The 13,576-nt window shown below is 39.7% G+C and overlaps 1 protein-coding gene across 1 annotated transcript in view; it reads right to left on the reverse strand.

Annotated features, from left to right (window-relative positions):
* Positions 1-2,397: 2,397 nt before the first annotated feature.
* The window catches only part of RXFP2 (relaxin family peptide receptor 2), a 48,111-nt gene continuing 36,932 nt past the window's right edge, over positions 2,398-13,576 (reverse strand). Inside the window, exons 15-18 of the mRNA XM_039239824.1 lie at positions 13,023-13,252; positions 11,995-12,405; positions 8,766-8,984; positions 2,398-2,657 (exon numbers count right to left, since the gene is read on the reverse strand). Of these exons, the coding sequence (XP_039095755.1) occupies positions 2,398-2,657; positions 8,766-8,984; positions 11,995-12,405; positions 13,023-13,252 (1,120 nt within the window). The remainder of the gene's footprint in view (positions 2,658-8,765; positions 8,985-11,994; positions 12,406-13,022; positions 13,253-13,576) is intronic.

Consider the following 13,576-nt stretch of genomic DNA (forward strand, 5'->3'; position numbering starts at 1 on the left):
CTCATCTACATGTAACCCCATTTAAAGCCCCTGGTCATCAGGGTCTATTTCAGCAACCTCAGTGGGCATAAACTATTTTAATTTTGATTACAAATAAAACAAAGTGATGTAAGTAAGCTTAGCTAAGTCTAACACAGATAAACTATGTACCCTCTTTTTATATACTCATCTAAGGCTCCATACTGGTTTTTTAGAATATCTTTTTCTTTTTTAATTCCAATACCAGATGTCAGTAATACACAAGCATATGATAGAGATGTGGATTGGGTAATTTGCCCTCATTCTCTCCTACTCAAAGATGGCACAGTCTCTGGCCTCTTATGTTCTCAAGTCATGTTTATTTGTTGTTTATATTGCCACGGGAAGTGGTTAAAGAAGAGGTAGTCTTTTCTTATCCACACAGAAACATTGGGTTTAGAAAATAACTCTGACAATGCAAAAGATCTCACTCAATCCAGATAAAAGAGTGCTATTTGTTAAAATCAAACATATTTCTTATAGGTTTCTATTTATGTAGCAAAACAGAATAAGACTGTAAATCACTAAGCTATTAGAATTCAATTTTATACTATCCATTAGCATGCTGCTAACCAATATATAGCTTCAATTTTTCTGTGAAAACTTCCCTGATGCACCTGACCTTGTGTTTCTTATGTCTAGTACTTAACAGTAAGTACAGTCACAAACACAGTTCCCAGATGCTTGGTACATGGCCCACCTTTCATGCTTTTCAAGAAAGGGGGACACACATTTGTGTTAAGATTGAAATACCCTAGGCTCAGGGTCTACTCCTTATTTATGTTCTTGATGTTGGGAAATGTATTAGGAAATAAATCATCTGATGATCAAGGACCGGCAAAAGGCATTTAATAAAATGTCAGCAAATTCCAGAAGCAAGTAGGGAAGTAACTCATCATAGTGAAGAGACAAGATGGGAAAAAGTTTGAAACCATAAGGGAAAAAGGCAGCCTACTTAATGGGGAGGAACATAATTTGCAGAATCCTCAGAAAGATTTCACTGATGCAAAAGATACTTCACTTGATTGAAACAATGGTTTCAGTCACTATTAAGCAATAACAAATAAATTACCAGAACTACTGTGACACATGAACTCTGAAATTCTATCCTGGATTCTACTAGATAAAAGCACATAATATGAGGTAATCTGGAGTTCTCGATCAGCTGCTTATATTCCACTTATTAAAGGAACTCACAATGAAGAGAGCAGTAAAGACGCTCAGTTACTGCTCATGCTTTGGAAAAAGGTGTAAGAGAAAAATATAAGATGTGTCTTGTTGACTGAGGTGCTGTGTTTCCTGGCTATGTTCTCTCTCAGGAGAAACATGGTAATAGTCAATAGTAGTCTTTGTCAAACATAAAATAATATATCAACAAATGCAAAATATAATTTTATTTATCTGATTGTTTTTCACATATAAACTTTCATGATAACAACACATTCAGGCCTTCACAAATAAGTACTTTACATTTTCTAAAATCATGTCCAAACTTACTGGCCTTCTTTTCAAAACAATGGGAATTTCTCTGAGTAAGCAAATGGACCGAAGCAAACCAGGATTCTTAAACTCTTTAATACCTCTAATCTGTTTGTTTTATGAAGACAGAACTTTCTAGCAATAAGGATACTACTTTAAAGAAATTATTCTTGAAAGATACTAAAATGTAGTTTTGGCAGTTGGGGTGTCCAATTTTTCTTTGTGGCCTGGGAAATCTGGAGAAAAATAATCTTGTTTGAGATCTCAGCTCTTCTGACATTAAATAACAGCCAAGAAGGTGAATGGTACATGGCTTAGTCAGTGTGTCTCTCTGCTGTTTTGTTGAATGTGATAGCCTTGTGTAAAGATCTGCTTTCAAAGTTTCTACTCCACCAGAGTAGAGGGTAGGGCTTGCGGTGGGTAAACATCTCAGAAATCCTTTGACATCATTTCAGCAGGATGCTGATGATTTCCTCTGACATTGAAAAAAACAAAGAAATAGATGTTAGGTGTATGTTATTTTGGCCTCATTGGAATTAGGCATCATGAATGTTTTATGGACAGTGCAATTCAACTTAAACGCAGACATGCAGTGCCAATATGTGGGCATTCACTTGTGGGTTGGTAGCGTTGACAAGCCACAGATCAACTGCACATCAGCCTCCTATGTATGGATTCACTAGTGCATTTCAGGAATGGTAAAAGTGAGAAGAACCCATAGGTACAGTTCTTAGCACAGTTGACGAATAGTACAGCTGCCATTGGCATGCAGTGCCAGAAGTCATTCTGTGCAGAAAGGTTTGCTGTTGGTGGAGATGAAAAAGCATTGCAGACGTCATTTCCAAACGCTGTACTTTTCTTACAGGTAGTCCCCTGGAAGTCCAGGGTACAAAACCAGTACTAGGAAACTGGTTTCACTATACCATCCCCAAGGGTTATTTTGTTCAGAACCCCAAGTTTAAGTGAAGAGGAGTCCTCTGTCCACATAATGGATGTAGAGAGACTTTTCTTTTTAGTTTTGAAAATCGATTTCCTCCGATGTTTGTGCAGCAGCTGTTTCAGCTTGTCCTTGAAAACGCTGGTTGTGAGAGTATAGAGGATTGGGTTCAAGGCGCTGTTTACTGGAAGGAAAAAAATGACTATCCAGGAGGTGAGTGTGCCTGGAGAGGGAAACGAAATGTGGAAAATTTCATGAAGTGGACATTTTAAACAGACACAAATAGCACATAACATTTTGTAGTCAATGTTATTTTGGGGAGGGCTCCCAAGTTCACTTTTCTTTCACCATGAAAATCTCTCTGTTGGAGGAGCATAGGACCTATGAATTCAAGGTCCTACTATTCAGAAATTTTCTGAATTTCAGTAACTACTTGGTAGGTTGTTGAGAGGCCAAATGAGAAAACAAAACAAAACAAAACAACACTTCATAGATGTAAGTTGATATATAAAGCAATTGTTATTGCTTTTCTTTATAGATAAGTAAAAAAATGACAAAATGTTTCTTAATCAATAGATTATTGTTCAGGAAACATCTGGTCCTGGCGTCAGATGGGATCTTGGTCTTAACTTCATTCCTGAAAGCCTAATTGCCCCACCTTCTTATTCCAACCATCTTTTTCAGAGTGGAGACTGAATATGTGAAGAGCAGACTAGAATACATCTTCCAACTTAATCAATCTTTCTGGGTGAGGCCTTACAGATGTTAATTAGAATACTGAGGAAAAGACACCATAAAACTTCTTTCTGAGTAGATATTTGTGATGATTGTACCCTTTCTGAATACATCACGCACTTGGTTAGGATGAAGTATGTTTTCCCCTTGCACGCAGCCTGCTCTTAGGGTGAGACATTTAACTATGGGACCATGGGCAAATCACCTAAGCTTCCTGGATCTCAACTACCCTATCTATGAAAGGGGCTGATGATAACTTACTTGATCGAAGTCAGGGGGCTGGGTGGGCCACAGTCGGCGGCTCTGCTGACGTCCCTCTTCAGCACTAACACCTGCAATTCTGCGACCCCACCACATTAGGCTGCCTCCTTTTATATCTCCAAAAGTGCTAAGAACTCCCAGCTCAGATGAAGAGCCAGAACCAGATGGTAAGGCCAGGGATACATTCCCTGTCACTCTCCTTTGTCTTCTTCTCTTCTCTCCCCACTTTCACAATATTCTTATCCACTAGACACTGTTCCTTGTTCTTCTTTACCCTGCTTTGTTCCTTCCATCTTTTCTATTCCTCTTCTCTTTCTTTTCTATTTTTTCTGACTGCTTATCTGAACTACCCTCCTCTCTTTCCTTCTTTCCTCTTATCTCCCTTTTCTCTTTTTCTATATTTGCCTTCCTCTTTTCCCACCCCATCTTCTCTTTCTTGTCCTTATTTATTTTTTTGAACTGAAAAGAATATGGAAGAAAAATATCTATATTTAGCATATCTTAGATTTATTAAAGTTTCATAATACTGTATTACTTGTCTTTAATTCTTTTATTAGATAATATGGACAGTGCATGACTGAAATCAAAACAAAACCAAACCAAACAAGTTGTTTTTTGTCTGTTGTGTTCCCAGAGGAAATTGCAACCAGGAATGAGACTTCCCATTCAGTCTCAGGGCGACTAGCTAATGTAAGGTCAGCAGGTAAACTCTGAGAAAAGAAGGCTAAAGCTAGCGAATCTTTTGGGCTGACCACCTGTTCTCTCAGTGACAGGCCATGATGGGACACACCCCAGAGTTCTTGGAGGGTGAGGACAGAATGGGATAAGGCCAAGGAGGGCAGCATTTCCTACAACACATGGGAAGTCGGGCAAGCAAGAAGGGGCTTAGTCAGATGTGGTCGAGACTACTCTGTTAGGTCCACCCAGGTGTTCAAGAAAGACCTCAAAGCATTGAGTATAATATAGAGAAAGACTGATGTGTGGCCAAATAAGGTTTTCAAAAAACATTTTTTTTCCTATTCCAGTTTCCTATCATGATCTGGAATGTCATAAGCTCTCCAAGGATGATGACCACTCCTGCGGCTCTCAGATACCAGACATCTTGATCACAGACATCTCCTGCCTCTAAGTCCCAAGGTGTTATCCACTGAATTGTGTACTCCAGGATTCATATATGGAAGTCCTAACCCTCAGGACCTCAGAATATGAGTGTATTTGGAGACAGCCCTTTAAAGTTTCCATTAAGTTAAAATGAGGCATTTAGGGTGGTCCTTATTCCAATCTGACAGGTGTCCTTAGAAGAAGAGAGAAACTTTCATACACACGGAGACACCATGGGTGCACGCACAAAGGAAAGACCACATGAGGATTCAGTAAGAAGGTGGACATCTGGGAGCTAAGGAGAGAAGCTGCAGCAGAAATCTACTGACACTTTTTTCTGGACTTCCAACTCTCCATGACTTAAGCCACCCAGTTTGTGTTACTCTGTTATGACACTCCAAGCAGAGTAATACAGAGGGAAAAGCCTCAAGGAGTTAACAGACTCACAAAATATGAAAACTGGAAGGAATTTGAGAGGCCATATGAAAATAATCTCAGTGAGAGATACCGCCTCACGCCAGTCAGAGTGGCTAAAATGAGCAAATCAGAGAACTCTAGATACTGGCGAGGATGTGGAGAAACGGGCACCCTCCTACACTGTTGGTGGGAACACAAACTGGTGCAGCCCCTCTGGAAAACAGTGTGGAGGTTCCTCAGGAAACTAACAATAGAACTCCCCTATGACCCAGCAATAGCACTGCTAGGAATTTACCCAACGGATATAGGAGTGCTGAGGCATAGGAGCACATGTACCCCAATGTTCACAGCAGCACTGTCAACAATAGCCAAAACATGGAAAGAGCCTAAGTATCCATCAACGGACGAATGGATCAAGAAGATGTGGTTTATCTATACCATGGAATACTACATGGCAATGAGAAACAATGAAATCTGGCCACGTGTAGCAACATGGATGGACCTTGAGGGTGTTATGCTTAGCGAAATAAGTCAGGCAGAGAAGGACAAATATCATATGTTTGCACGTATAGGAGGATTAGGAGGAACTTAACTGAGGAACAAGGGGGAGAAGAAGGGCGGAAATGGTGGGGGAAAGGGAAAGAGGCAAACCATGAGAGACTCTTGAATGCTGAGAAACAATCTGAGGACTGATGGATGTGGGAGGGAGGGGGGAGATGGGCATGGAGGAGGGCACTTGTGGGGATGAGCACTGGGTGTTATATGGAAACCAACTTGACAATAAACTATTTGTAAGAAAAAAAATAAAAGAGATACACAATAAGGAAGAAAAATAAACAGTTTTTATATACTAAAAAAATAATAAAATAAAATAAAATGTCTCTGCTCACCCAAGGAAAAAAGAAATAAAATAAAATAAATAAATAAATAAAAACAAAAAAAAATCTCAGTGAGGTGGGGTGATCTGCCTATATTTCCTCAATTGGTCAGTGGTGGGGTTAGGATGGAAACCCAGAACTCCTGCCTCACTTGGTCATTCTTCAGCCACATAAGGCTGCCTCCTCCCACATCCAAAATAAGCAAGTGCCTGGGGTGGGGAAGGGCATCAAAAGGCATGGAAAGAGAAGTTTGGGAGGCTGATGAGACCATCCCCTCCCCACCCTGTTCCACCACTCTTGGAAGAGCTCAACATCTTTAATTTAAGAAGTATTTATTACATAACATTATGCAAAAAGCACTTGTGGAAAGATAAATAACACATGGCTCCTGTTGTCCTGAAGCTTATAATTTGAAGGGGGCAATGAACACATAAAAAAAAAACAACAACACTGATGGGAGGCAGTTTGGGTGACGTTAATAAGTGAAGTCCAAACAAAATATAATAGACATTTAAGCAATTGAGTTGGATGGGCATGGGTTGAAGAGAGATCTAGAATGGTACCATGGGAGAAGGAGTATTTGGATTGAATCTTGAAGGATGATCAGGGGTATTTAGTAAGCTAGAGTCTTATAGGTTGAAAATATTTTTGTTTTCAGAAGTGTTTATTTAGAGCAGGAACAGGAAGGGGATTAAATTTCATCTTCTTCCAGTTAATCCATCTGGAGCAGAACCATGATGAGACCTAACCACCACTGTCCTGGCTCCTGTCTCATCTACCCACCTCCACTTCAGCCTGACTCTGAGGCCCAGACAGCCCTGGCCGCAGCTGAGGAAAAGGCAAGAAGACACAGAGGACTCTCTCAGTCCTTAGCCTGCTACATGTCTGTGAGATAATGGAGTTCTGTGTATAAGCCTCCATCCCTTTTGATCTATACCCCACTCCGGGGCGCCACCCACAGCTGCTTGAGGGAAGGTAGAAGATATGGGGGGGGGGGAGGGTCCAAGGCTACAAATCTTATGAAAGGCAACTCATAAACGTTTAAAGAAGAGTGATTACAAAGAGGAGAGCCCACTCCTTCTGTCCCCGAGTTCCTGCTCTCAGACTGTCGGTGGTCTTGGGCCTGCTCCCCTAAAACAGCCTCTTTCTCAGGGGTGCAGAGAGAGTAAGTACTGGAGTATAGGATTCTTTTGCTATCTTTTCACTTTCATTTGAGCTCTGCTTCCCCCCAGTGACTCACCTCAGGTGAAACAAGGAAATTCAGAGCTTTCCCCCACCTGTCCTGCATCCTCAGGCTAGCTCCCTGACCACAGTGCTACCTCTAGGCGCCAACTCATGTTAAACAATGTTCATATTCACTCCAGGACAAGTGAGAGCCTGGTTCTCTACCCACTAGTCCTACCCAGCATCAGCACGGTAGCCCAGAACCCCCTTACACACACACACACACACATACACACACACACACACACACACACCTTCAACAAAGGCAAGGCATCAAAAAGGTGCAGGAAAAAAATCCTAATAATGTTAATGGATTATTAAGTCCCAGAAAGGGGTTCACATAAAATCCTAACTAATGAAAGGCTTTATTTCTCTGGTTGAACCACGGGTGTGGGTGGGAGACCCACTTCCACCAAACATCTAACACTCTAGAGTGGAGCCTGGATCACAGAATACATGAGGGTGGGGTCGGGGATAAACATTTTTAATGCTGATCCAGCACTTGGATTTTATTCCATGGGCAATGGAGGCCAACGGACATTTTAGTCCTGCTAAATGTGGAATGCAAGGATGTAAAAATTGAAATGTCCAGGAAACTGTAGTAGACTGAATGATTCATCAAGTTCCTCAGCTGTGACTGTTAATATTTAATTAACTCTGCTCCTCATTCACATCCAACCTGCTCTCTTGGAGCAATGGCACATGCATTCTCAAGGCCTCTGCTCTCACCACTCAGTGAAAGTTCCCAAATAGTCAGCCCTGATGTCTCTCTTGATCTTCACTTTCACACCTTACATCTGCCTTGTGATCAGTCACTCTAAACTGACAGGTTAAGGGAAAGCTGTGGATGTTGTGTGTCATTTTGCAGTGAGGCACTTGACAAGACCTCCCATGACTCCCACACATAAGCCAGAGGGACATAATCATTACAGCTGTTTGTTACCTGTACATTCATAACTCTTGTATAAGTGCTTCTGAAGTGTCTACCCCATGCTTGACCCTGGGGTGCCAAGATGAATAGATATGATTCCTGCCCCAGATGAAACCTTGTTTCACAGAGAGTCAGGCCAAAGCCCCAGGTGGCCCCTCGATGACTGTGACTTCTAAGTCCCAGGAAGGGATTCACATAAAACCCTAACAAAAAAAGGGCCTTCTCCCCTCTGGTTGAAATAGGGGTGTGGGTGGGAGACCTATTGCCACCAAACATCTAACACTCTAGAGTGGAGCCTAGAGTGACAACCACATGGCAAGGACCATGAAATAAACTGGTGGTTCTTAACCAGGGGTGTGTGCCTCCAAATCACGTGGGCATGGGAGGAACTTTTCCAAAATACCTGCGTTTAGCTCTTGGTCCTTGTAGGTGAAATCCAGAAGCCCAGAGTGGAACCTGGGCATTTATATTTTGATTTTTTATGTGTATTCTTGGTTAAGAACCACTATCTAGCTCAGATAGAAAGAAGACACTAAGTCTTCATTGTTGTTGTTGTTTTTCTAGCTCCTCTTTTCTTATCATTCTTGTCTGGATTCTTGTCTGGATTGCACCACTACCAGGTTGCTCTCTTAGAATACAGACTATAAAATATTGAGGAAAATAATAGTTGTGTGTACTAAATAGGTATTTACATGGAATTTACTATATGTAAGGCACCGTATTCTGGTCTTGTCAAGGGGCTTAAGAAGGCACAATGTGCTTGGAAATAATAGAAGGGACTGACCTGGTATTTCCACCCGGAAGAGGGAGAGAATTTTAATTACAAATACAGGAATCCAGCAGATGGCATCAGAGAACACTATAAAAAAGAAACGATTTGCAACAGCCACCTCTCTTCCGATGTGATTCCTCACTTCCGAAGTCTGCAAGGCAGTTTTTTTAATGGAACAGAACATAATAATATAGGAAAACACAATGATGAGAAAAGCCAGCAAGTTCACACCTGTTGGGAAAAGCACAGCTCTTAACATTTCAGGTGTATAAATCAACAGTAAAAGTGTTGTGTTACATAGATGTTCATTATGGTGCCTCTTAGGCCACACTTCCAAGAAGCATTCTTTTGTAAAGACCCAGTGGCAATCAGCTAATAACCCTGAATCCAAGGTTATAAGCTAGAATAAGCTAAAAGAATTGGGTTTGTCAGATCAAAAAGATATTGGAAATACACAAATCCTTTATAAAGAGTTACAGACCTCTGAAATTCAGATCTAGGTGTAGCATGAGCTGAATTTTAGCTTTTTTAAAGCCAGAAAAAAGCTAATTTTATTTTTCACTCCTTGCAAATTCAAATCTTAAAGGATTACTGTAATCATATGATTATCTCAAAAAAATAAACATGACCCCATTTCTTTATCTTATAAATATGAACAAAATAACTTGGAATATCAAGAAGATAATAGCCTCAGAAACATTACCTCTCATGTTTTTGGTATTGGTAAATATTACATAGAACGAAAATGCATTTTTGAGTTTTCTCAGAGAGCTTACGGTAATTTAAACTAAAATTCAGAACCCTTTAGACTTGTTTTGAAAGAAAAAAGAAATAAAAAATAAATTCAACTGTATGAATTATTTTTTAGAGTCAAATATATTCAGACAATTCTCACTTAACATCACTGTCTTCTAATGCTGACTTCTTAGTCACTTTGTTATATTCTTGCCATGATAAAAATCCCAAGAGCAATCATCACATTCTTCACTGTGAGCATAAAACGTGCATACTATTTAAAGTTGTTTTTAAAAAAAATGTCTGTCTGAATCTAGACTATGTATAAGATGGGTGAAGTCTAGGGGAGAATTCTACAAATTCCTAGTGTTCTGTTGTTTTTATCCAAAACATTTCACATTCCTTAGAATCTCGTAATAAAGCCATTCAATGGAATTTTATAAAATTGGTTTATTGTAGGCCTCTTGTCAGAAACTTCAGTTAAGAATAATAGATAATGACTTTTAAAGATGATCCTCCAGTACAAATTATGAAAACAGACTTACAGAAGGATCAAAAGTGTGTGTTCTGAAAGCACCCTAGGGATTTGAGATGTTAGCAGTAGGGAAAACTGGGTGAGGGGTAAATGGAAGCTACTATCTTTGAAACTTCTCTCTAAATCTTATTCCATTCTAAGATAAAGAATTTATTTCCAAACTGTATTCGTATACTCTTTAAAGAGAAAAGAGGGCTCTAGGACTCTTCTCACAGGTAAGCCAAGGGTGTATAGGTGATGATGATGATGATTGTGGGAGGGGGTTACTATCTCTTCATCTACCTGGAATACATCACAGGTGTTAAACCCTTTGTAGCTTACCCCACTCTCCTTACCTATAAGATCCAGCTACGTCTAACTTCTTGACCCTTCATCTGGGCCTGTTCTGTGGCTTTGCACTTCTATGTCCACTATGTTTTTTCCTGGAACAGACTTCACTTGGTTAATCCTTCCTTATCCTTTGGGCCTAAGGATTTGGATTCATTCCTACTGGAAAGCTTTCCCTGTGCTCAGATTTGGGGCCTCCTAGAACATCCAGTTCTCCTCCTTTGTGGCATTTGTCAGTTTGTGACGTAAGAATGTGTTTACTTGTCTTCATCCTTCTTGCTGATGGTAGGTCTGTGAGGGCTGATCTGTTGTGTCTCCAGTGTCCAAAATAGTGCCTGGCCTATAGCAGGTGCTTAATAAATTGTTGATGAATCAGTGAATACAATGTAATGTAGTGTGTGTGTGTGTGTGTGTGTGTGTGTGTGTGTGTGTGTGTCTATGAAGTGCGTCTATGCTAGGAACAGCTTACAATGTCCATGAAAAAATAGCTACAGAACAGGGTGGTATGTGAAGAGTATTATTAAAATGGTGCTAAGAAGGTATATTTCTCAGAAGAAGAGGAATAGATGAAGAAGAGCTGGACCAGTGGTTAGAGCCATTTTATGAAGCATCTTAAGTGATTAATGTACACTTGACCTTGGCAGTAGCAGGGAGTCATTGAAGGCCTCAGAGCTGAGGTAAATACAGTCTTTTTGATACTCAAGGGAGTGAACAGGTTAATAAGAGAGAGAAAACCCCTGAGGTCAAAAGACTAGTAAGGGCTAATGTAATAAGCCCTTATGTATAACCCTTCAGGGTTGAGGTTGTAAGGTTTTAAATGAAGGTGATGGTAGATAGAGACTGGAGGACAGCAGTGGTATATTTTGATGAAAAAACATTTAATGAAAAAGAAAGGATGATAGAACTTATTGACTACTTAGAGAGGGGAAAAGATGAGAAGAGGGAATTAAAATGATAATACTGCCCTAGTTAAAGAAATTATATGGAAATTGTCTTAATTTTAATTTTAAACAGTAGGGATACTTATTAGACAATATTAAATGTGGTGGGGTTTTTTAACTTTAAAGAGCTCAACTTCTCATTCACTTTTGTTACAGAGAAGGTAGGGTCTTCTTTTCTAAATAAAATAGAGGAAATTAAGAAAAATTGAAAACAAACTTTTATTAAGCACGCTTCCATTTTTTATTTTAGAGCTGCATTTACCAAAGGCAATAAACCTTCTTGGTATTTCCATTCCAATAATCTCCTGTCAGTGAGTTTCCAGAATTTTGTTATTATTATTTAATTGACTCATAATCTAGATTGTAAAAAAGAAAAAAGAGTTCAGATAACTTGATGGAGTCACAGGTCAAGGCACTAACCTAGAATTCCTCCAGCTCATAGTAACAGTATGAAAATCAAAGGGTCTCACAGATAATAAAAAAATCATCCAGAGGTCCTGACAGTATATCTTTGTTTCCCATACTAAATCTCTATAATAAAAAGGTTAATAAAAACTATAAATACTCAGTAAGTACTTTTCTTTTAAAAGGGACACAGACTTGATATATTCATTTACTTTCTGAAAAGGACAAAAACACCTTTGCTGAAATTTATATTTCTATCAAAATTATGTTGGTCCAGAAAGTGAAAAATATAATTTACCTAGGAAAATTCCAAGAGAATAACCATTGCTTCCAATATCTTCTGTTTGGTCATAGTAAAGTGGGAAACATATGCCATTTTTTCCATAAAAGTTTCCAAAATAATCCTCATTCCAAAATGGAATCACAGCTATTAAAAATCCCATAGTCCAGATGCAAATAAGGATGATTGAGGTTTGCCATTTTCCAGGACGAATGTTGCTGAAGGGAAAGACAATGACCAGGAACTTCTCCAGAGTCAAGTACGTCAGCAGCAGGACAGAGACTTCGGTGGACAGCATGGCCAGGAACCCCATGAGGCGGCACTGTAAGCTCTCCATCCACAGTAACGCATACTTCTGATACTGCCCACGGTATTTTATATCATAAAAGCCAATGAAGAACAAATACACACCCATCAGGCAGTCTGCACCTGTTAAGAAATAAACACAGTATATGTTGATAGTTCCAACATTTCGGTTTCAGTTTTCTAATTGGGTCTACTTCCTCCATCCTGTATTAAGTGAACTAGGATAAACACCTACAGCACTCTCTAAAAGCCAATGGACTTCACAAAAAGTGTCCTAATTCTAAAGAACTATATTGGGTCTTTGTTTTATCATTTTTAAAACTGGTGGTGTATGTGAGGGGGTAATTTTTGTGGGGGAAGCTAGTTTTTAAACAATAAATATTACTTGTATACTTAACAATGAATAATTTTCTGGGCTTGAGGAGCATGGGTGCTATTGTAATTGAAGGCAGACTGAGCTTAGTTTATAACCCACAATCTGTCCTCCAAAATCCTTCTATTGATTCATTAGCTCCCTGTTACCCCATTTCCAAGATACAACCCCCAGCGGTGAATGCTGGATCACTGCAAACTCATGCAACCTAAAACAGAGAGCCAAAGAGAACGGTAGTTCATACTTAGGGAAAAAAATTGCCTGGCTCACTAACCCGTATTAAGTGTCATTGTTGAAGGCCAACGTGTTCCTAGTACTCAGGTCACAGAAGACATCCTAAATCCATTTAGGTAGGAAACATACTTACAACAAAGGATTTTGATGGACGTAGCGTGAGTCGTATTTTCAGCTTTAATGAAAGATCTCATGCCAATGACAAAAAGATTTCCAAAGCAGGTTATGAAAGCTATAACCCAGACAAATATTCTGAGGATATTGTTAGCCAAGAGGTCCTCAAATGAAGAAATGCCGTCAGTCAAGGGCATACATATGCGGACATGGGGAGCATAGGAGCAGTATCGAAAGTTTTTGAAATAACTAAATTCAAAGGGAAAAAAAGAGTCACTTTGCAGCAATGACAGAGAAACGACAGTTGCCACCCTGTCAGAGCTACCGCTCTGTCAGGTGTGCAACTGCACTAGGTGTGTTTATCTTTGCTTAGTTGTGATTGTGCAGTAGTGTGCCTCATTACATATTACGTTACTCTAGGCAGTGTTCCTCTTGGCAAGACGAAGAACCTAAAGGGCATAGAAATTCCGCGGCTTGACTGAGATGAGTCAGGGGGGGACATGAGAATGTAAAGTCTCCTGGACTCTATTTTTCCCTCATTTCCTAGATTATTCTCTAGGATATGATGAAAAG

Source organism: Hyaena hyaena, unplaced genomic scaffold, assembly GCF_003009895.1.
Source record: "Hyaena hyaena isolate Hyena2069 unplaced genomic scaffold, ASM300989v1 scaffold_163, whole genome shotgun sequence".
Lineage (NCBI taxonomy): Eukaryota > Metazoa > Chordata > Mammalia > Carnivora > Hyaenidae > Hyaena > Hyaena hyaena.